The sequence below is a fragment of the Dasypus novemcinctus genome, chromosome 7, assembly GCF_030445035.2.
Source record: "Dasypus novemcinctus isolate mDasNov1 chromosome 7, mDasNov1.1.hap2, whole genome shotgun sequence".
Taxonomy (NCBI): Eukaryota; Metazoa; Chordata; class Mammalia; order Cingulata; family Dasypodidae; genus Dasypus; species Dasypus novemcinctus.
In genome coordinates, this window is record NC_080679.1 from 25,795,603 (window position 1) to 25,819,255 (window position 23,653).

The 23,653-nt window shown below is 53.7% G+C and overlaps 1 protein-coding gene across 1 annotated transcript; it reads right to left on the reverse strand.

The window, feature by feature from the left end:
- Window positions 1-3,558: 3,558 nt before the first annotated feature.
- SLC11A1 (solute carrier family 11 member 1) lies at window positions 3,559-12,489 on the reverse strand. Its single transcript, XM_058300124.2, has 15 exons — window positions 12,386-12,489; window positions 11,795-11,928; window positions 10,884-11,006; window positions 10,502-10,621; window positions 9,514-9,620; window positions 9,023-9,093; window positions 8,535-8,602; window positions 8,216-8,371; window positions 7,322-7,480; window positions 5,978-6,067; window positions 5,734-5,853; window positions 5,174-5,323; window positions 4,700-4,773; window positions 4,102-4,255; window positions 3,559-3,967 (listed from the first exon to the last, which is right to left on the reverse strand). The coding sequence occupies exons 1-15, from the start codon at window positions 12,390-12,392 to the stop codon at window positions 3,857-3,859; spliced, it is 1,644 nt and encodes a 547-aa protein (XP_058156107.1). The 5' UTR covers window positions 12,393-12,489; the 3' UTR covers window positions 3,559-3,856.
- Between the last annotated feature and the right edge of the window lie 11,164 nt (window positions 12,490-23,653).

A 23,653-nucleotide genomic window follows, 5' to 3' on the forward strand; every position in this document is an offset into this window, starting at 1 on the left:
TTACGCTCTTGACCACACCGTCTCTGGGCAAGGTGACCCGGGTGTGTAGGGCGCGAAAACGTCTGCTTCCCGACCCGGGATGCCCCTGCCGACCTCTCCTTCCCGTCCCACCTGGCGCCCCGCACGGCCACTTCCCGAGCCCACGCCGCCCCTCCAACTTTTCCGCCAGAGCGCGTTCCAGCCTCCAGGCCTTCGCACGCGCTGTTCCCTCCGCCTGGGACACGCTTCCTCCCCTTACGCGGCGTCAACCCAGTCCCTCAGTGAAATGCCGCCTTCTCGGAGGCCTCGGAGACCCCTAGCGCCCAAACGTTGGCCACTCCTTGACTGTTGGAGACAGGAGTTACTGGGGCTTAGCTCGGTTCCCTCGTGCCCGCTCGCAGTGGGCGTTCAGTCCTTGCGGGCCCCAGGCCCGAGCCGGGGGCCTCAGACATCAACTGCTCACTCCGCCGGGGGGACGCTCAGCCTCGCTCCACCCGGCTCGGGGGTGGGGGGACATACTCCGACCAGGGCGAGTGCGGGGAAACTCCTGCGTTCTGCGCCGCGAGGTCTAAGAGGTTTTTTCCAACTTCTTTCTGAAGCTCCTCCCACCCGTCATTACTATTTTGTGTTCACAACTTAAAAAATAATAACAGTATCGCCAAACCCCGACAGACACGCCTCGGCACTTCCTTCCCCCGCGGGCCTCGGCGGCGGGGCGGGGCGGGCGCGTCCTGTCCCGTCCAGCCGCCGGCTGAGCGCGCGGCGCACGTCGCCCGGGCCCGCCGAGGAGACGCGGAGGGGAGCGGGCGCCGGCCCCGTGGCGCGCCCGCCTCGAGGCCCGCGGCGGGGGCCGTGCCCCGCACCCCCAGGCTAGCCCGACGGCCTCCTCCTGCGGTGCGGGCGCCCGCACGGCCGCCATTACCGCGCGGCGGCCACCTCTCGGCCGCGAAGGCGCAGCGAGCGCTTTGCCTGGGTCGGGCTCTGCCTGCGCCCTCGGCCCTCCGCTCCTCTCCTGCCCCGCACGACCCCGCTCCTCCCCTGGTTTACAACTAGATTGCGCGCCGGGCAGGGGAGGGCGAGTGGCCGGAGCGGGATTCCAGTCTCAAAACCGAGCCCCCTACCCTGGGGTCCGGCCCCCGGGGCGGGGTCTCAGCCTTATCTGCGGAGCCCGGGGTCCGCACACAGCCCGCACGGACCGCAGAAGGAAATGGGACGAAGGGCTGAGAGGACTCTCCGGCCTCGCGCCCGGGCCCGGGGAAGGCGAGCGGCTCACCTTCGGAGGGTCGGGGGCCTCCCGCCGAGATTCCGGGGAGCCGAGGCTGAGACGGGAGAGCGCACGGGGCAGTGTCGGGCCTCGCCCCGCACCCCAGCCCTGGGCCACCCTGAGCTCACCCGATTCCGCCCCTCCCGCCCCCAACACGTGTTGCCCAGTCCAAGCCGGTGCTGGTGCGGGTCTCCTCCCCTCCTTCCAGGCACTGGGGCGGCGGGGCCCGGGTGCACTTGAGTCGGACCCCGAGGGGGGAGGTTAGTCGGGAGACGGGTCAGCGCAGGGCCTCTTGGTGGGGTCAGAGGAGCTGGGGGGGGAGGGTGGCTTTCCGCACTGGACACTTGGCCTCTCCATCTCCCCTCTACCCCAGCAACGGGTTCTCTTTACCCACACAATTTAATCTGTTTTGTCGGTTTGCACCAGGAGCCCCGGGCCTCAGCTGGGCCCAGCCCGGCAACGAGCGCCCTCCTGCCCGGCACCGCAGCTCCTGGCGCGCCGCGGGGCCGGGGCAGGGCTGCAGGCGGGGCGCCCCCGGCAGGCCACGCCCAGCCTGCGGGGCTCAATGGAGCGCCCGGAAGGGAAACCCGGCATTCCCTCCCCCAAGTAGAGCCGAGCTGGGGGCTGGCGGGACCGGAGCTCCTCAGGGGGCCGGGGTAGGGGTGGGTGTGCAGCGGGGAGGGAACTAGCGCCGTATTGAGGCCCCTTGGGCGGGCTAACCCTTTCACCCAGGCCCAGGGCAGCCCCTTTACCTGGCCCTCTGGTCCCTCTCGCCATCTCCTTTACCCACAAGTTCTGAGTCCTTGGCTTAACCATTCCCATGACCGGCCTGCGCATCCCTCTAGGGTCCCCCCAGTCCTGACCCGTAAGATTCCACATGTCTACTCTTACAGACACTGGACGGCCCCCTTCACAGATGCTCCACTCCTTTCAGCTTTCAAAACCCTCCCCAGAAGTTACCTTCACTGCAACCTTCCCCCTGTCCACGTCTGGCTCCCACACATTCATCTCATCCCACCTTAGAGTCTTTGTTGTTACTTAGCCACCTCCCCAGCTGCAGTGGCAACATCTGGAGAGACATCTCCTCTATCCGGGACTTTGCCCCCCTCCCCCATTTCTAGCACAGGCCCTTGCACGCGGCTTGGGAGCCATTCAATGCCTAGTGAATTGACAAGAGGAGTGTGCAAGTAGTACAGCTGGGGGGTCACCTCCAGGGATCTGGGAGTGGCTTTCTCCATTACTCCCCCATCCCCATCCCCCCTTCAGCTCTTGTGTGCCCCAACTTCACCGGGACCAAGCCCGGAGGAGTGAGTGGCTCTCTTAACCAGGTGCCCTCTCTGGCCGCTGCTCTGGATGTGCCCGATCAATTCCCAACCTTCTCTCCATGAGGGCCCCACTCTCACCGTCGCCCTTTTAAGAAAGAGGAAATTCTTTCCATAAACAAGCGCCCCAACCAGAGCGCGGAGCCCGGCAGCCGACCCTGCCCGGCTCCCCGGAAATCATGTGTATGTGAGAGGGGGGTGCTTTCAGGCACGTTCCCTGCCGCCGGTCAACCTAGGGAAAAGACGCGCACGCCTCCGCGAGCCGCGCTCCTCTTAGCTCTGGAGCTCGGGTCCGCGCGACGGGAGGAGACCGGAGGAGGACCCGGGGAGCCTAGAAACAGCCCAGGGAGCGTCTGTAAAGAGCAGCCGCTGCCCTGGGCGAAAGGGCGCGGGGCCGCTCCCAGCGGGCCGGAGGGGTTCCCCGCCCACAGAGCTCCCCCACCTCCACGCCGGGGCTGATTCTGGCCCCCGGAGCGCGAGACCCAGTGCCCGCCCCCGAGGCCAGGAAGGGTGAGGCCGAGACGGAGAGTGCCAGCGGTCGGGACAGTCCCTGCCCCTAGAGGGAGAAAAGAGCTAGCACGCAGGGAGCGTTAACAGCGCAGCGTGGGAGTCCCGGCCGCGGTCCCCTGGGGAGATGGCAAATGAATTGGGCCTCGGAGGCACGGGCTCTTGGGTTCCTTATGACCTGGCGCTTGTAGGGAGGAAAACCGCGCTTCCGTTTTTCTGCCTGGAAAATGGGTTGAGGACGGGAGAGGAAAGTTGAGGCCACTCAGCCAAGGGAAGGCGCGAAGCAGCCATTCTAGTAGAGAGGTCTTAATGGTTCCGAGATGTGTGCCCCCTTCCCAGGTTCTGTTCCACCGCTGCTCTTTTGGATGAGAGGCCAACTAACATTTACTTAGCGTTCATCAGTCTCCCCTGTTTGGAGTCTTTGTCCCTCCCCCCCGCCTCCCCCTCCACTGGGTGCGTCTGGGTTCTGTCCGGGTCACCCCTACAGATGCTTAATGAACATTTTTTAATGATTTTTTCCCCAGCCCCTAGTGCCAGATACTGTGTTAAAGTGCTCTACGTCCATTGCAAAGTTGGTGGTGTCCTCACAGGAGGACACTGAGGTTAATAATTTGTCCGAGCCAGGAAGCAGCAGGTCGGGTTCTGGAACCGAGGTTGCCCTGCCTCCCAAACTCTCCCACTCCATCTTGCTGCCTCTTTGCCCACTCCTCTCCCATCCAGCAGGGGATGTCTCCCGTGCCTGCCCCATTCGTTCACTCCCCCCATCCCCCATGGGTGCTGCTCTTTAGGAGGTCTCCCTTGCCTCCAGCTCCTCTTCAGGGAGGCCGTACAGGAAGTGCTGGTGGGAGCTATGGGCCAAGAAGGTGGCTCCGTGGGCGATGCAACAGGTCCAGACCTGGGGGAGGGGCGGGACCTCTGGGTAAGTTCCCACGAGTCCCACCCCCCAATACCCCTCATCTGGGGCCTTCTCTCCCTGCCTCCCCAAACCTCAAGGCACCCCCCCCCCCCCCCCCCCCCGCCCCACAGTACCAGGTAGGTGGTGAGACCCAGGTAGGCTGCAGCCAGCAGGGCTACCAGAGCGAAGTAGGCAGGATGGGGAAGGCTAGGCAGGTAGCTGACCACGAAGTAGAGGTTGATGGCGCAGATCAGAGCCATGATGGAGGAGGTGACAGCCTTGCTCAGCCTGGGGGACGGGTGGGGGTGGGGTCAGGGCTGGCTGGCTGCAGCTGGGCCACCCGTGGCTCCTCCTTCAGTCCCCTGGGCTCTCCAGCCCTGGGCTCTCAGGGAGGAAAGGAGATCCACAGGGTGCGCGTCTCTGGGCAGTGGAGCCCGGAGCTGACCCCTAGCTCACCTCTTCCCCCCTGGGCCCTCTTAGGCCCTCCAAGCTCCACACTGGTGGGATTCTGCCAGAGCAGATTCTGATGAGGGTGAGGAGCTCAGACCCGGAGTGTTCAAGTCCTGACTCTCCCCATTTACTAGCTGAGTGACCTTGGGCAAGTTCCTTAACCTCTCTGGGCCTCGGCCTCCTAATCTGAATAATGGGAATAATGGTAGCTCCTACCTCTGGTTGGTTGTGAGGAGTAAAGGACACAATACAAGTCCAGGGCTTGGCATGAGGAGTACTCACCTGCCACTGGCGAACTCCTGCATGATGGAAGGCATGCTGGTGAAGGTGAGGATGGGCAGCACAGCGAAGGGGAGCTACGGAGAGCAGAGTGGGGAATAGGGTTGAGGCACCTTGCCCTCAGGAGAGGGGGAGGAGGGGAGGAGCTAGCAGCGCTCCACTCTGAACCTCAGTTTCCTTATCTCTGCGCCTTTCAAGGTTGTGGTGCTCCAAAGCAGGAGAGAGTTTGGGGGCTCTGGCACCAGGCGGTCTGAGTTGAAATCCTAGCTTTTCCACAAGTCACTTAACTTAGTACATCAGTATCCCCATCTGTAAAATGGGAACAATAGAGGTTCCTACCTCATGGGTAGGCTGTGGGGATTATAGGAACCACTGGACAGAATATAAACAAATAACACCCCGCAGGCCCGCTTGCCTGGGAGAGCCTGGGGTTCCTTTTAGCTCCACAGGGGGCAGGGTGGAGGGCCCCCGGCTCACCAGCAGGCTCTGCAGCACGTTGAGTAGATCGTTGAGGCCCGAGAGGTCCCTCAGATCCCTGAAGATCGCTACGAGTACGGTAGGCAGGATGGCACAGCAGCGGGTGAGGAGGACGCGCGCGAAACGGGACCACCGCAGCCTCAGGAAGCCCTGGGGTGGGGGGTGGGTACCTTGGTGGCAGAGGGCAGGGCTGGGGACCCCCTGGCTCTCCATGGCCCATTTCACAGCTCCAGGGCACCCGCTATTTTTACCATATGTGAAATGGGGGGGGGGGCATCTCCCCCAAGTTGGGGGAGGGGATAGGTGAAGAGGGATGGAGGGGGTAGGTCCCTCTCCCAAAGCAGGTAGCTGAAGAGCAAACAATTTTGGGGAAAAGGCGGCTGTTAGTCCTAGGTCTGCAGGCCGGGCAAGTCGCCTCACCTTTCTGAACCTCAGTTTTCTCATCTGGAAAGTGGGGCTTACAAATGGCACCCTTGGGGCTGCTTTAGGGATCACAAGCCCGCTGTCAGGGCCCCCTGTGTGCCCGTTGACCTCTTACCCCGGCCCGCCCCCGGTCCCACCTCCATCACGAACTGTCCCGCGTAGGTGCCCGTCATAGTGGAGCTCTGCCCCGCAGCCAGGAGACCCACGGCCCAGATGTAGAGGGCTGCGGGGCCGAAGAGGCAGCCCAGGATCACGCCCTGGAGGAGCGGGGCGTGGTCAGGCCCGTGACCCCGCCCCTCGCCCGGGCTCCGCCCCGGGGTGGGCGGGGCGATCCGCCGCGCGCGCTCCCGCCCTTCAGCGTCCGCCTTGCCGCGCTCTCACCCCCTGGTAAATGTCCACGGCCACGGTCTGGTTGTTCTGGGGGAAGATCTGGGCGTAGTCGTGGAGGCTGCTGTTGGCACAGACGTTGAACTGCGGGCACCGGGTGGGAGGGAGGTGGGAGGCGCGCACTCAGTCGTGGAAAATCAAATCACCAGGCCTTGACCAGGGATCGAGAACGCGCAGCCCGTGAACTGAAAACACCCACCCGTATTTTATTTGGCTAACGACGTTGGACTTTTTGTAAAAAAAAAAATATGCGGATTTGTTGCCAAATTTAACATCGAAAAGGTTTCACGTGAGAACCCGGGTTTCCAGCTTCTCTTGGAAGAGGTGGCACGACCACAGAGACAATTGGCCGGCAGTGTCGCCGCTGCCCGCAGTCCCCTCTTCTTACACCCGACCCACCTCCCACCACTCTGCAGCCGTCTAAAGACACGGGTCTACAAACTCCACTTTGACCTTAATCCTTGGTGCGAGCAGAATGAGACCCAAGGGGGTCAGTGACCTCCCAACTTTACGAAGCGGGCTGTGCAGCACCCGGGTGCCCAAAGGCTTGGCTGGTCCTTAGAGCCTCGTGGCAGACTCAAGGCCCAGATCCCAGAGAGCCAGGGAGGGGCTGGCGGCTCCTCTTTCAGAATGGGCCCTGAATCACCAACTCCAGGAGACTTTCCTGATGGCCTGAGCTAATGTGGCCCCCCACCCCCAATTCGGGTTCCTTCACCCCCTTATCATGACCTTACAGGCTCGTCATTCTCCACCTCCCTTGCCTAGTTCTGTGTTGACTCGTTTCCTGTCTGCTGGCCCCTTCCCTATCAAAGTCCCAAGAGGACAGGCTCTTTGTAGCCCAGGGTCTAGAGCATTGGCCGGTACCTCACAAATGCTTGCTAAGTGTCTGCCAAACGATTGGCAGTTTTTCTGCTGGCAGTGAAGATTCTCAGGACAGGGAACTCAGAGAAGTGAGTGCCTGCGTATTCCCACCTCCCCGCTTAGGCATCCGCCCCGCCCTGCCCAGGCTTCCTGAGGCAGCGGGAATCCTGGGTCCTCCAAGGCTCAGCCCCTCCCTCCCTTTTGGACGGCTGTGCCTTGCAGCCCCCAGCTGTGGGCATGAGCCCAAGAGCCTGGCTGCAGTTAGGGGTGGTGTGGGAGGGAGCTGGGTCTCTCCAGTGGGGCTGGGGAAGGCCAGGGTCCAGGGTCCTGTGCTCCCTCCCTCCACCAGTGCCTGGAGTGCAGGCAGAGACTCGGGGGCCTTAGCTGCATCCCCCCCCCCCCCCCGGAGTACCCAACGAGGCTCTCGGGGTGCTTTGCGGGGGGGGGGGGGGGTGTTGTGGGAAGGGTGCCCCTCACCGCGTCCTGGTTGGTTTGCTGGTAGAAAGCCTGCCCAAAGACAGCCACAACAAAGAGGTTGATGAGGAAGGAGACAAACAGGGCGATGGTGGCCTCGATCAGGAAGTACATGTTGGCCTCTCGGATGTCTGCCCGGCGAGACCGATCTATCTCTCGAGACTGTGTCAAAGGGGAGGGAAGGGCCAGAGTCCATCAGAACCACCCCCAACATCCCCTCCCTCACACCTCTCCGTGTGTCCCCCAAACCCCAGCTCCTCCTGAAGCCACCCCCACCCCGTCGCAGTGATCTCCACCCTCGCCGTGGAGACATGGTCTGCCATGACCAACGGTGTGAGCGTGTGAGCAAAGGAAGACGGCCTGGAGGCCCTGCCCAGCCCCCGCCCCGCTCTCCCCGGCCCCGACACTCTCCCTTTCATTCTCAGACGTGCCCAGTTTATTTCTACCTCAGGGCCTTTGCCCTGGCTGCTCTCTCCTCTTGGGCTATCTCCCCCCCCCCGCAGATCTTCCTTCCCATTCTTTAGGTCTCGAATGTCACCTCCTTAGAAGGGCCCTGCCCATCAACCCTTCCTAAAGTAGCCCCTTCTCAGCTGGTCCCTGTCCCACTTCTCTGTCCCATTTCAGAATGCCTTTCCCAATCCATAATTGCTTCTTTTATTAGTTTCCCTGCTCATCGTTTGTCTCCCCCTCTAGAATGCGAGCTCTAGGAGCTCGAGGTTTTGTCTTCATTACTGATCCCCTAGCGCCTGGCACATAGTAAACCCTTGTTGAATAGAGAATGATTCACTTCCCACCTAAAACTCAAAGCGAGAGCCCGAAGGGGCCCGGCTCAGGGCTTGAATGCGGGGCCTGCGGGGCGCCCAGGAACGGGTCACCTCTCGCCTCCCCTGTGCTCACCTTGACCAGGGCCGAGTGCAGGTAGATGTTGTGGGGCATGATGATGGCTCCAACGATGCCCACGGCCTGCAGCAGCTCGGGCTGGCCGCAGCCCGGGCACGAGGGCAGGAACAAGCCCTGGAGAAGGGCGCCCTGCTTGGGCCGCGCCACCACGTACTGCGGGGAGGAGCCTCACCTCAGGCCAAGCCCGGCTCTGCCCAGCCACCGTCCCCAGTTCTCACCCCCCACCCCAGCTGCTAAGGGGCACTGCTAAGGGCTGCTCCCCGTCTCGGGAGGACAAGAGAGGCGCGCGGCGGGGCTTGCACTTCCGACCTCCCACCTCATAGCCGAAGGTCAAGGCCATAATGGTAATAAGGAATCCAAAAAATGCTTCCAGCTTCCGCAACCCTAAGGGGAAGGCAAAAGGGCAGGAAAAAAAAGGTAACAACAGCAACGATTATTAAAGGCTAATATTTTGTTGTTTCCTGTTAGTATTTATTTCTATTTATTCATATTGGCTAATAATTTTGAATGCTTTGTCCCAAGCATTGTGCCAAGTGCTTAACCTGTATTACCTCATTGAATCCGCACAACAGCCCTACGATATCTGCGCTATTACCGTTCCCCACACTACATACGAAAAACCTGAAATCTAAGTAACCTGCCCAAGAGCACACAGCTCAGACTGGTGCACAGGTAGCCTGACTGCACAGCCCTTCTCCCGGCACAGGAGGACCATCGGTCCAGCTCCCTGTGAGAAGGCGCCTGCCACGGCCGCGCTCCCCAGCCCCCTGCATCACCCCGCGGTGAGACGAGGTGCACCCCTACCGTAGTTATCGAGGAGGAGGAAGAAGAAGGTATCCACAATGGTGATGAGCACCCCACCCCAGAGAGGGATTCTGAAACCAGAGCAGCCAGGTCAGTCCAGCCTGGTCCAGGCGCTGGGACTCCCACCCTCTGGGCTGGAGACTGTGGAATCTGGCCTCCTGAGGGCAGGGAGCCAAGAGGTCCCAGACAGTTCAGGGAGAGGAGAGTGGTAATGTGCTGGGGATGGAAAAACGGCGGAGGACCCTCTAGTGAGAGCAAACCTAGGAGGGGGGCTACAGTCTTGGTGTCTGCATGGCTCACACGCTATACAACTTGAGACAAGTCACTCAACATGTCTAGGTCTCAGTTTCCCCAGCTGGCAAGTAGAGCAACGGCCCTACTTCAGAGGGGACTGCAGGATGAAGTGGACTCAAGGAGGTACAAGTCCTGGGGCAGAAGTTGCAGCTGTTCCCAGCCCTGGGCTGAAGAGCCGGGGCCCGCTGGGGCAGTACCGTCCAGCCGACAGCAGGTTGAAGGCAATTGCTGTGCCGATGACCTCCTGCATGTCGGAGCCCACAATGGCTAGCTCGATAGTCAGCCAGAGCAGGGTGCGGGGCACCTAGGGGAAGGAGAGAACCGGTTATCCAAGCTGTGTCAGTTATTTCTCAGTTGTCTCTTAGCCCTACATTCACCTTTTGTTACTCGGCGCTGGACTGCTAGGCTAGAAGCCACAAGCTATTTTTGTAAGACAGCCTTGCCAGCTGATTTCCAGTTAGTTGGTTTTTTTTTTTTTTTTTACTTTTTTTTAAGGAGGTACCAGGTATCGAATCCAGGACCTCATGCATGGGAAGGAGGCACTCAACCACTGAGCTACAGCTGCTCCCCCCAGCTAGGTTTTATAGGAAATACTTATGGGAGATCAAAAGACAGGGAGAAACCATTCTTTCCCCTGCTTCTGGTGATGTTTCTAGCAGCCTTGATGACCATGTCAGCAGAAGTGGCAGTGCCTCTGGAAGTCCAGCGGTAAATGGTGGGCCTTGGGCTCCTGCCCGGGCGTGTAGGGGTTTTCTGATCTCGAGGTAACACCTCTTTTCCCTGCTCCTGCAAGCCCTTCCAACACTTTTGCAACCAAATCCCTGCATTAAATACCTTTGAAGTATCTAGTGGTTTAATTTCTGTTTTCCTGACTCTGACAAAACAGCCATGTCCCCAGTGCCCACCCAGTCAGTACCCATCCCTACCCGATGCCTACCTAATTTTTTTTGCCTTGGACAAGTCACTTCTCCAGGTTTCAATCCCCCCTTTGGTAAAATGAGCAAGGTATCCCTATGTGTCCCTCTCGGTCTCTGTGCTATTAATTTGAGCCTCAGTCTTCTCATCTATCAAATGGACTCGTGACATCCATGTGAGATGATGTATCTCTTTTCTCACGGAAGCTCTAAATGGCTGGTCAGGGTTTGGGGTTTATGGGTGGTTCCCATTCCGGCCCACCGACCTCACCTTAGGGTAGTAGAGATGGCAGACCTCACCCAAGTCCTTGCCTGTCACAGCGCCCAGCCGGGCGGCCAGCCGCTGGCAGAGCAAGCCCAGCACCGTGGCCCACAGCAGCACCCAGAGCAGCTGTGGGGAAGACGGGGAGGGACCTTCAGCCAGCAGGACGGGACCAAGAAGCCTGCTTCCCCCACACACGCGGCACTGGGAAAGGGGAGGGGCCTGCCCTCGGGACCCTTTTCTGGCCCATCCTGAACTTAACGGGCCTGCTCCTGGGAGCACCATCCATCCAGGCCACCCTGGGGAAGTATGGTGGTCCGGGGTCTCCACCCACTTAGTCTGGTCACCTCCCCGCCCCACAGGACCCCCACCCAGGCCCCGACTTGGTCACTTTGAATCCAGCCATGGCACCAGCTTGCAGATCCGACTCGATGTTTCCCGGGTCCAGGAAGGCGATGCTCATGAGAAAGCCAGGCCCGGTGAAGGCCCACAGCTTCCGCAGGCTGAACGTGCCCTGGGGCGGGAGCGGGGGAAGATGGCCCTGGGTACAGAGGCGGGCAGCAGCCAGCCTTGGCCAAACCCCAGCAGAGCCCCGGCAGGCTCTCCGGCCAGGCTGGCCAGCCCTGCCCTCCGTACCCCGTTCCTGGAGCTGCCAGCCAGGGGTCCAGGAGAAGGCGTGAGGTGGGGGCAGCAGGCAGGATTTGGTGAGTCACGCTGGATCTGCTTTTTGGGCTGTCACTTTCTGCAGCCTGCCTGCCTCTCGCAGACCCCAACTCAGCGTATCACCAGAGCCCAAAGGGGGGTGCTTCTCAGGTGCCAACGTCCCTGGCCCAGCTCTTCCCTCCCCAACCTCTTTCCAGGGGTGAGGGGGTCTGCCTTCCCCACCCCCACCCCCACCCCGGGTCCAGGGCTTGGCCTGTCCACATGAAGACTTGCTAAAGATTCTGGAATAGCAGGGTGACAGAGTTCCAGTCACCAGCCTGCCGCTTCCTCTGTTTCTCCTTGACCCGTGTCCTTGTCTGGGTCATTTCCCTTAATGCTGAAACAAATATGCAAAACTCCAATCCTGGTTTGCCCCAGGCCCCCTTCCCTTCACAGCGAAAGCTGAGACTCATTCCGAATTTTTCAGATAAACGGGGAATGCCTCGCTCCGGAGTCGGAGTCCATGTGGAGACTCCAGAGGCTGCCCTTGCCCGTCGCTTCTGTTCAGGGCTGGTCACAAGCAGACCCCGGCCCAGCCGGTGAGATCCCATATGATCCTGCTAATCCTGCAAGATCCCTGGAAGTTTCCAATATGCCTACCGGCTCCGCAGCTGGGATGCGGATGGTCTCGCTCAGGTAGGGCTTCCTGGGGGGTGTCGGCCGTGGTCCTGGGCTGGGTGGGCTGGAGATGGAGCCATAGCTGGACCTGCTCAGCCTTTGGGGGGTCCTGGAACCTGTGAGGGGCCCCAGAGGACACGGGAGTGACCTGCCTCTTTCAGGAGCACCAAGGTTAAAGCCAATTGCCATAGCTCCCTCCCCGCCTCCCCCAAGCAAAGTGGAGAAACTGAGGTCCAATGAAATAGGGGGTCCTGAACCCCATGCTGGGTACATCACCTCCACCTATCGACCCAACTTTCCAGCGGAAGATGGGTGAGAAATAGAGGCTCCAGGAGGATGCTCTCCTCCCGTGAGAGTGCAGCGGTCCCCAAAGTGCCACCTGGCCTGCCCTTGGGTCCACTCCCTGGCTCCTCCAGCAGCCCCGGAAGCTCCAGGGCCTCCAATCCGCAGAGATCAGGCAAGGAAAGCTATGCCTTTGGGCACTAACGACCCTAACCCCAGGCCTGTGTCTCCCCCAGCCCTGGTCTTCATCCCCTCAGGCCGGGCTCTCCAACCCCAGAGGCAGCTGCTCACCTTTCATGAGGGCGCAGCCTTCAGGGAGTCTCTGAGCGTGGGCCCCGCGCTGCTCCTCAGCCAGTGCTCACCGTCTGGTCCCGGTCCACAGGAGTGTGTGAACCCTCACCCTCTCACCCATCCCCAGCAGGCTCGGGCTGTCCTCCTGTCTCTTACCTCACCATTTGCACACTCACATCCATGGGGTATTGTGAAATCCTTTCCAAAGGCAGAAGTGGCCAGCTCGGCGGAAGGGTCTGGTCACCCACAACCAAGACTTTTGTTCCCCTCCCATCCTGCCCTGGGCCTCCCAACACCTCTGGCCCCCTTCCAGTCACCCTGTGTTCTGTGACTCCCAAGCTAGCTATGATTTTAGTCACTTCCTGCCACTTGGACAGTCATTTCATGTCCATACCACATAACTGGCACCCCACCCCCCCATGACCAGTCAGGTCCTTCTTCTCCTCTTCGATTGGGAGGCTCAAGGCCACAGGTTGGCCTCATGGCAGGGATGGGAAGGAGTCCTCACGGCTACCCAGTCCTCAGTTTCCCATGGAGTACCACAGGGCCTTCGGTCACCAACACAAACACATGCACTGAAGATTCAGGCCAAGGACACCCTTGGAAGAAAGGGACTCTGAATTGAGGGTCAAGACGCTGAGATTCTGGTCCTGGTTCTGCCACTGCTTCACTCGAGATCGTAACCGGGTCGTGCTCCCTCTCTGGGCTTCAGTTTCTCCTGTGGAATGAAGGGCACAGGCTAGCTAAGGGGTCAAAACTTCAGGTTCCTAAAGAGACAGGGTAAGATAAATGGCAGCACAGATTGGGAATGAGAAAAACTGTGCAAACAAATCCATCTGTGAGCTGGATTCCACTTGAGGATCCTGAGTTTGTAACCTCTGAATAGATGTTGGGCAACACTCTTCCAGTCCAGCTCCTGTGTTCCATCCCCTCGTCCCTCCTCTAGCGTCTTCTCCCTTCCAGGCTCACCCATGCTCCATATCCTCTGTTATTCCTCTTTGGCCAAGAAAAGTCAAAACCTGAATTGTGGGGTTTCCAATTCCAATTTCTGCAGCCTCAGGATCCAGAGCAAAGAGCTGTTAGACACAGACTTGACCTGGGACCTGATCGATCCCCATGCGAAAACTTTAGACACCCAGTTACCAGCCGGACCTTTGAAGATGGTCACAGTTAATGTGTGGACTCATTTGTGAATAGGCTCTTCTAAGGTACTATTTAGTGGTGGTCAAACTGAACCAGGGTGGGCTTTAATCCAATGGACCAGAGGCTTTATGAGAAAAGGAAATTCTGTTGGTCAGAGAAGCCAGAAGTTAGAAGAAGCCAGAACAGCAGACACGAGGGGAGAGAGGCATCGCCATGTGGTGGAGCGTGGCCGTCCCCCAAACGCTCCAGACTCCGGGGGAAAGCATGGCCTTGTCAACATTTTGAATTTGAACTTCAGGCTTCTGGAACTGAGAAAATAAACTGAAGTTGTTTAAACCAACCAGAGTGTGGTATCTGTCATAGCACATTATGCTATGGCAAACTAAGTCATTTTCCTATCTTCTATGGGTCTTTAACTCAGAAGCAAATGCTTAGTGATGGTAAATAAAAAATCCATGGGGAAAAAAAAAACACCTCAACAGTTTAGACAAGGCTTGGGAGCCCACAGTGGGGGGCAGCGGCCAATTTCCTGGGTCTCCTTTGGTGGGGGAGGCTGGAGAGATAGAGAGATGGCAGAGGGGGAGGGGGCATAAGTGGTGGGTGACAAAAGAGATGAGAGCGTCAGGGTTTGTCACTGTGCAATCCTATTGCTCAAGGCACCGTCACAAACTCTGATGTCTGGAGTTTACATGCATTTCCCAATCACGATCGTGAACTCATGTGAGGATGGCTGGGGTGAGGACATCTCCCTCTATGCATCCTTTATGGAGCCTTTCCCTCGGGTAAGAAATCAGTAAATGTAATTTGTTGATGACTGATCAGTCCAGCGCATGACCTCTGTAGATGAGGTGGGGAAGCCTAGTGGTTATGAGTGGAGGCTCTGGGCAGAATGCAGGGAAGCAGGAGACTCTATGGGAAGAAAGGGGCACAGGAGTCCCCTTGGATCTGTTCCTGAATACTAAATCCTGGCCTCTCACCCTGCAGTAGGCCCATGGCTCATGCCTCAGAGCGTGTACTTTTCTTATTTTCTTGTTTCTTAATAACCCCTTTTTTAAAAAAAATTTTAATATTTATTTATTTATTTCTCCCCCTCACTCCATTGTCTGCTCTCTGTGTCCATTCACTGTGTGCTCTTCTGTGTCTGCTTGTGTTCTCATAAGGCAGCTTCAGGAACCGATCCTGGGACCTTCCACAGTGGGAGAGAGGTGATCATTCTCTTGCACCATCTCAATTCCCTGATCTACTATATCTCTTATTGTCTCTCCTCTCTATCTCTTTTTGTTGCATCATCTTGCTGTGCCACCTCTCCATGTGGGCCGGCACTCCTGCATGGGGCAACACTCCTGCATGGGGCAGCACTCCGCATGGGCCAACTCACCATGTAGACCAGCTTGCCTTCACCAGGAGGCCTTGGGCATCGAACCCTGGACCTCCTATATGGTAGACGGGAACCCAATTGCTTGAGCCACATCCACGTCCCCTTGATAAACTCTTTACTCCTTTGCCTACCCTATGGCATGTCCTTAAATGTTTTTATGCAACATAAGCCAAGAACCTAGAAGCCCAGAAACCAGAGCCATCTGGTAACATTATTTGGTGAGCCAAGTCAGAAGATGGGGAGGCAAGCGGCACTCCCTGACCCCCACCGAGGACTGGCAAGTCTCACTTTTAATTAAAGCCTTTCTGATCAGTGGGGCCCGGAGCCCCAAGACTCTCATCCTGGGCTGTGCTGGGAAGTTTGTTCCTCACTCAGCCTCTTGGAGGCCCCAAAGGTTTTCTTAATCCATTACCTCCAGGGCCCTGAGGCTGTTTTCCTGTAAGCCTCAGATCAGTTTCTGCTTCTTAATTGCCTTTAAAAAAATTTTTTTTTAAACTTTATTTTGTACATTTAATAATTGAAATTACAAGCAAATACAAAATAAAAAGAAAACACAGTTGAATAAAAGCATACATTTCTCAATTAAATGTACTGGATACATATAAATTTTTTTTGAACCATATAATATGTTACACAGTAATATTTAGTCCATAGTAACACAATCATATAGTATTTGTCCTTTTGTGTCTGGCTTGCCTTGCTCAACATTATGTCCTCCAGGTCCATCCATGTTGTCATATGCTTTACAACTTCCTTTCTTCTTACTGTTGCATAATATTCAATTGTATAACTATACCACAGTTTGTTTATCCGTTCATTGGTTGATGGACACCTGGGTTGTCTCCAATTTTTGGCAGTTGTGAATAATGCCACTATGAACATCGGTGTGCAGATGTCTATTCATGTCACTACTCTCAGTACTTCTGGGTATATACCGAGTAGTGGTGCTGCAGGGTCACGTGGTAAGTCTATATTCAACTTCTTTAGGAACTGCCAAACCGTCCTCCACAGTGGCTGTACCATTCTGCATTCCCACCAACAGTGGATAAGTGTTCCTATGTCTCTACATCTTCTCCAACACTTGTATTGTAGTACTCTGTCTTTTAATAGTGGCCATTCTGGTAGGTGTGAAATGATATTGTAGTTTTGATTTGCATTTACCTAATCATTAGTGATGAGCATTTCTTCATGTGTTTGTGCCATTTAATTTCTTCTTTGGACACATGTCTACTCAAGTCTTTTGCCTATCTTTTAATTGGGTCGTTTGTCTTTTTATTGTTGAGTTGTAACATCTCTTTATATATCCTGGATATTAAACCCTGATCAGACTTGGGATTTCCAAATATTTTCTCCCTTTGAGTCAGCTGCCTTTTCACCCTTTTGACAAGTCCTGTGAGGTGGAAAAGTGTTTAATTTTGAGGCGGTCCCATTTATCTATTTTTTCTTTTGTCATGCATGCTTTGGGTGTAAAGTCCAAGAAACCACCCCCTACTACAAGGTCTTGAAGATGTTTCCCTACATTTTCTTCTAGTAGTTTTATGGTCCTGGCTTTTTTTTGTCCTGGCTTTTATGTTTAGGTCTTTGATTCATTTTGAGTTGATTCTTGTATAGGGAATGAGATAAGGATCCTCTTTCATTCTTTTGGTTATAGATATCTAGTTCTCCCAGAACCATTTGTTGAAGACACTGTTTTGTCCCATTAAAATGGACTTGGTAGGTTTGTCAAAAACCAGTTGACTGTATAGGTGAAGGTTTCTTTCTTTCTTTCTTTCTTTTTTTTTACTTATTTAAATTTTTATTCTTTAATCAGCAACCTTGAAAACAAAATATTCACATCAGGATTCACAGAGGCAACAGTAGAAGCCCCCAAATGGTTGTTTTTTCCCCCTACTTTGTCAGCCTGGAAAAGCATTTAAACCAGGTCAGACCCACTCCACGACCTACTCTACTTCCTGGTACCAGTTACTTTAGCTGGAAATTGGCTTCACTCCACCCACGGGCCTAGTTCTAGGGCATTCATGGCTTCTCGAGTCTGGGCACCCCTTGCTCCTGCCGCTGGCAGTGCCGTTCGGCCAGGGACTGGAGCATCCACTTGGTCCAGAGCTTGTACAAGTAGTTGCCGTAAACCACCACCTTGGTGAGATCCGAGGATTCCCGAATCTTCAGCTCAAGCATGGTCTTGCTTACCTGCTCGATGTATGGGATTCGGGAGCCATATGGGCCAAACATGGCTTCCAGCAACCACATCTGGACCTGAAATACCTTGGGATCTTTCAAATCTTCGGGAACTTTCACCCATGGTGGGATATCTTTCTATTCTGGGAACGTCCCCATCTTAAGTTGCTTGAAACAAAGCTTGGGCCAAAGCGAGGCCTGACCACACTCTCAGGTGGCACCATGCGTGGAAAATGTGAGAATTTATTTCTGGACTCTCAATTCTATTCCATTGATCAATGTGTCTATCTTTATGCCAATACCATGCTGTTTGACCACTGTAGCTTTGTATTATGTTTCAAGGTTGGTCAGTGAAATTCTTCCCACAACACTCTTCTTTTTTAGAATGCTTTTGGCTATTCGGGTGCATTTTCCCTTTCACATGAATTTGGTGATTGCCTTTTCTAATTATGTAATGTAGGCTGTTGGAATTTTGATTGGTATTGCACTGAATCTATAAATCAGTTTGGGTAAGACTGACATCTTCACAATGTTTATTCTTCCAATCCATGTACACGGAATGTCTTTTTCATTTGTTTAGGTCTTTTTTTTATTTCTCTCTGCTTCCCCCCCCCCCACCGCCACCCCAGTTGTCTGTTCTCTGTGTCCGTTTTGCTGCGTGTTCTTTTTTTGGTCCACTTCTGTGGTTGTCAATGGCACGGGAATCTGTTTTTCTTTTTGTTGAGTCATCTTGCTGCATCAGCTCTCCCTGTCTGCAGCGCCGTTCTTGGGCAGGCTGCACTTTCTTTCGCGCTGATTACTGATTTTTCCATTTTGATCTTGTATCCTGGCTACTTTGATGAACTTATCTATTAGTTCAAGTAGCTTTGTTGTGAATACTTCAGAATTTTGTGAGTACAAGATCATGTCATTCACAAACAGTGAGATTTTCATTTCCTCTTTTCCTATTTGGATGCTATAGCAGTTTGATATTATTGATGAATTCCAAAAAGAAATATTGGATTATGTTTGTAAACTGATCTTTTCCTCTGGGCAATTAGATTATATTGAATTCATAGGTTTACTTGATTAAGTAATTAAGTAAACCTTTTGTGCCAATAGGGTGTTAAAAGGCATGGCAAGGGACAGAGTTAAGAGCTTTTTGATGCTGGAAGATTTTGATTTTGGAGTTTTGATTTGGAGCCCCAGGAAGTAAGCACACAGAGGAAAGAGAAGCAAGCTCCAGGAAGAGAGGACCCGAGCCAGGAGAAGAACACAGAGGAATAGAGATGGCTCCTTAGACATGGCAGAAACTCCAGGGAGAGAGAGAGTCATTTGCCTGATAGTCCACAGCTGACCTTGTGGAGAAAACAGAGGCACTGAGCCCAGAGAGAAGCAAGACCTGGGAAGAGAGGAACCCAGGAAGCCTGAACCCTGGCTGATGTCAGCAGCCATCTTGCGCCAACACGTGGAAATAGACTTTGGTGAGAGAAGTAAATTATGCTTTATGGCCTGGTATCTGTAAGCTCCTACCCTAAATAAATAACCTTTATAAAAGCCAGCAGGCTTCTGGTGTTTTGAGATGCTTTAATTTTTTTTTTCTTATCTAATTTCCCTAGCTAGAACTTCTAATACAATATTGAATAACAGTGGTGACAATGGGCATCCTTGTCCTGTTCCAGATCTTAGAGAGAAAGCTTTCAACCTTTCCCCATTGAGTATGATGTTGGCTATGAGTTTTTCATATATCCTTTTTATCATATTGAGGAATTTTCCTTCTCTTCCTATCTTTTGAAGTGTTTTTATCAAAAAAGGATGCTGGATTTTGTCAAATGCCTTTTCTGCTAACTGCCTTTTATGTTTTATTTTTTAAAGATTTCTTTATTTATTTAATCCCACCCCCCCCCCCCGGGTTGTCTGTTCTCTGTGTCTATTTGCTGCGTCTTGTTTCTTTGTCCGCTTCTGTTGTCATCAGCTGCACGGGAAGTGTGGGCGGCGCCATTCCTGGGCAGGCTGCACTTTCTTTCAGACTGGGCGGCTCTCCTTACGGGTGCACTCCTTGCGCATGGGGCTCCCCGACACGGGGGACACCCCTGCGTGGCACGGCACTCCTTGCGCGCATCAGCACTGCACATGGGCCAGCTCCACACGGGTCAAGGAGGCCCGGGGTTTGAACCGCGGACCTCCCATGTGGTAGACAGACGCCCTAACCACTGGGCCAAGTCCGTTTCCCCTATTTTCATTTTTTTATAAAGAATTATTTTTATTTCTCCCCGTCCTCCTTGCACCTGTTGTCTGTTCTCTGTGTCCGTTTGCTGTGTGTTCTTCTGTAGCTGCTTGTATTCTCATTAGGCATCTCCAGGAACTGATCCTGGGACCTTCTGAAATGGGAGAGAGGCAATTACTTCTTGCTCCACCTCAGCTCCCTGTTCTGCTACATCTTCTTTTCTCTCCTCTGCATCTCTTGTTGCATCATCTTGCTGTGCCAGCTCTCCAAGTTGGCTGGCACTCCTGCGTGGGGCTGCATTCCTGCATGGGCTGGCACTCTGTTTGGGCCAGCTCAGCACATGGGCCAGCTTGCCTTCACCAGGGGGCCCTGGCATCAAACCCTGAACCTCCTTTATGGTAGATGGCAACCCAACTGGTTGAGCCACATCCGTTTCCCTTAATTGCCTTTTTTTTTTTTTTAAGATTTATTTTTTATTTATTTCTCTCCCTTTCCCCGAACCTCCCCCACCCCCACCTCCAGTTGTCTGCTCTCTATATCCATTTGCTGTGTGTTCTTCTGTGCCCACTTGTATTCCTGCCAGTAGTACCCGGAATCTGTGTCTCGTTTTGTTTCGTCATCTTGCTGTGTCAGCTCTCCGTGTGTGCAGCGCCTCTCCTGGGCAAGTTGCACTTTTTTTGCACTGGGCAGCTCTTTTTACAGGACGCACTCCTTGTACATGGGGCTCCCCTATGTGGGGGACAGCCCTGCGTGGTACGGTGCTCCTTGCGCCCATCAGCACTGTGCATGGTCCAGCTCACCACACGGGTCAGGAGGCCCTGGCTTTGAACCTTGGATGTCCCATGTGGTAGGCGGACACTGTATCTGTTGGGCCAAATCTGCTTCCCCTTAATTGCCTTTTAATGTTGGCTTTAACTGTGGAACTTGGATCATGGCTGTCTCCTAAGACTTCTGCAAAGTAGGCAAAAGAAAGGTCCCTAGCCAGTCTCTTTCCTAGCAGGAAAGCCCAGTCTGGAGCTAAGCTCTGGGAACCAGACCCAGATGTCTCCCAAGACCTCTAACACTCTGGGGATACCCAAGGACATAAGGCTCCCAATCCTCAGAATGTGGGGACAGTTAGCCAAGGCTCCTGACCTCCAGGACACTGGCTCGGTGAGCAATCCGTTCAACCAGGTCTAGTGGTGGACGCCACCCAGACTGATGAATGCATTGATCCTCCCTTAGGATAATGGGCAGCTTCTAATTGGGACAACTTGCCTACTGATAATCTAAAAGAAAGAGGTTGATCTTTTTCTGCCTCATCACACGGTCACAGTATGGTGAAGAGTGGGCTTTGTATGGAACCCTGAGTTCCAGTTAAACCTGTGTAAGAGAAAAGGAGAGGACAGGCAGATCTGAGGGCCAGAGACCATGTGGTCATGTCTCCTTAGAAGGGATGAGGAAATGTTCTACCAAACCAGTCAATTAAAAGCTCAGGGACATGTAGTCAGAGGCAGAGCCTAGAAACCCAGCCTTTTCAAAGAAAGCTGGTGGAGGCAATAAAATACCTTCTTGGTAGATCCTAACTCTAGAGAAGGACAGACCCTCCCAGGAACTCCAGTCTGCCTCGGATATCCATAGGAAGCTGCAGAAACTTTCCCTGGGCCCCCAAACATCCAGTAACTCCCTTTTAGAAACAGCCTTCTCGTTTCCAACAATGGAGACCACACTGCCAAGATGGAGAATGTAGGGAGAGGCAGGCACGAGGGACGGGACAGGCTCACCTCTTACCTGCCTCTGTTAAAGGCACTGTCACTGAATCCAGGCTCCACGTCAGCAGGAACCTGGCCCCAAGCCGCCTCACCACGCGGACCACTTGGGCGTTGCCCCAGGGGAGGACAGAAGAGGCTGAAGCCATGCATGAACCATCAACCAGGAGGCCTCAGGTGACCCTTGGTGTGGCAAGTAAGATAGTTAATTTCTTAATTTACAGGGGAGCCAATTACTTGGTCATAGTCTGCTCTCCGGACCTCTCTAACCTTGGTTGTGCCTAATGGGGGAGTGAATGGGGAATCATGATCTCGGCCACTTACTAAATCTCTCCCCTGTAGAATAAGGAACCTCCTCACATGCCATCTGTTAAGACTAAAGGTTCCTGGCTATTCCTAGCTCCCTGCCTATTCCCTTGCAACACTCCCCTCGCCCTTGCCAGGAGGAAACTAATGGGATGCAGCCCCCAAGGCAGTCCCAACTCATGTAAAAAGCACTGACCTGGGGTCCCACCCACAGTATTCACCCTGCAGTATGCCCGTGACCCATGCCTCGGACCATGCATTTTTCTCATTTTCTTGTTTCTTAATAAACTCTTTACTCCCTTGCCTAAAAAAAAAAAAGTACTAATCCTGCATATGTAGGGTGTAATTCAGCAGGCTGGGTAGAGAATGACCAGAGAACTGTAAGCTGAATGATTCCCATAGGATTGGGAGGTGTTCAAGTTCTGACTAGCCAGACTGGAGAATCCTGGCTGAACTCCTGGCACATTCAGTGAAGACCCATAAGGGTCACACTTTAGTAGCAGGGTTAAACCATCCCTAGAGTCAAAGCTAGTAAAGACTATGCTCAAGAATTTAGAAGAAATCATCAACATAAAGAGGAGAAATGGAAGGCATTTTAAAAAAATGAAACTCACGCAGCTAAAAAGTACAATATCTAAAATGAAAAATTCCCTAAATGGGATTAATGGAAAATTAGATACTAAAGAAAAGGAGATTAAAATAATCCTTTAAAAAATAAACAGCCATATTGAGATATAGTTCACATAACCATAATAATTCATTCATTTAAAGTATACAATTCAAAGGTTTTTAGGATATAAACAGGTATGTGCAACCATAACCACTGTTGACTTTAGAACATTTTAATTATCTCAGAAGGAAATCCCACACCCTTTAACTCTATATCCCTTTCCCCCTTGACCTAAGCAACCATTAATCTACTTCCTCTTTCTATAAATTTGCCTATTCTGGGCATTTCATATAAATAGACTCACATTATATGTGGTCTTTTATAACTGACTTATTTCATTTAGCATAGTATTTTCAATTTTCACCCACATTGTAGCATGTGTCGTTACTGCATTCCTTTTTATCGCCAATAATATTCCACTATATGGATATACCACCAAGGGGGCAGGGACTCAACCTCCTACTGACATGGCCCAATCAAAGTCCTGATCATAATTTAATCACACCCAGTTACAGACCAGCTTACAAACATAATCCAATATCTATTTTTGGAATTCATAAACAAAGCTAAACTGCTACTCCATCGTCTGAATTCCAAAAAGACATTAAAATATTCGAAAAACCTTAAATCAGTAACAATGCTAAGTACAAAATCACACTGCAATCAAATTTAAATTTAAAGAAATAGAGTTTGTCTTTGGGCAAAGTCCCATCTGACTGTAGACCTCTGAAACTTAAACAACCATTTGTTTGCTTCCAATATACAAATGGGCAAAGGATAAACATTTTCATTACCATAAGGAGAAATTAGGAGGGAAACATGAGTCATGGGTCCTCTGCAGTTCAGTAAACCTGCAGGGCATCCTCCATTGGATTTCAAAGTCTAAGAGTCATTCTCAAGATGATGGTTTCTTCTCCCTGGGGCCTCATAAGGACCCACCCTTTTCACTAGCTTGCCCAACGTCCATTTACTTGGTTCCACCCTCATCAAGCATCTGGGTGGTGACCAGCTCCAGAACTCAACCTCCAAGAGTGGGGTGATTGCTTCACTTTACCCAATCTTTGGGTTAGAGTCTTAACTTCCCTAGTATAATGACATGAAGACAATATTCTCCCTAACTTTGGCATACAGGCCCAAACTTGTCAGAGCAACTAGTTGGTACCCTGACCTTCTCTAATCCATGGGGGACAGGCACACCCCTCTCAGACCTATGGGGTGCTGACATTTTTTTTTTTTTTTAATTTCTCTCCCCTTCCCTCCCCCGCCCCCAGTTGTCTGTTCTCTGTGTCCATTTGCTGCATGTTCTTCTTTGTCCGCTTCTGTTGTTGTCAGTGGCACGGGAATCTGTGTTTCTTTTTGTTGCGTCATCTTGCTGTGTCAGCTCTCCGTGTGTGCAGCACCATTCCTGGGCAGGCTGCACTTTCTTTCGCGCTGGGCGGCTCTCCTTATGGGGTGCACTCCTTGCGCGTGGGGCTCCCCTACATGGGGGACACCCCTGCATGGCAGGACACTCCTTGCGCGCATCAGCACCGCACATGGGCCAGCTCCACATGGTCAGGGAGGCCCAGGGTTTGAACCGCAGACCTCCCATGTGGTAGACGGATGCCCTATCCCTTGGGCCAAGTCTGCTTCCCAGGGGTGC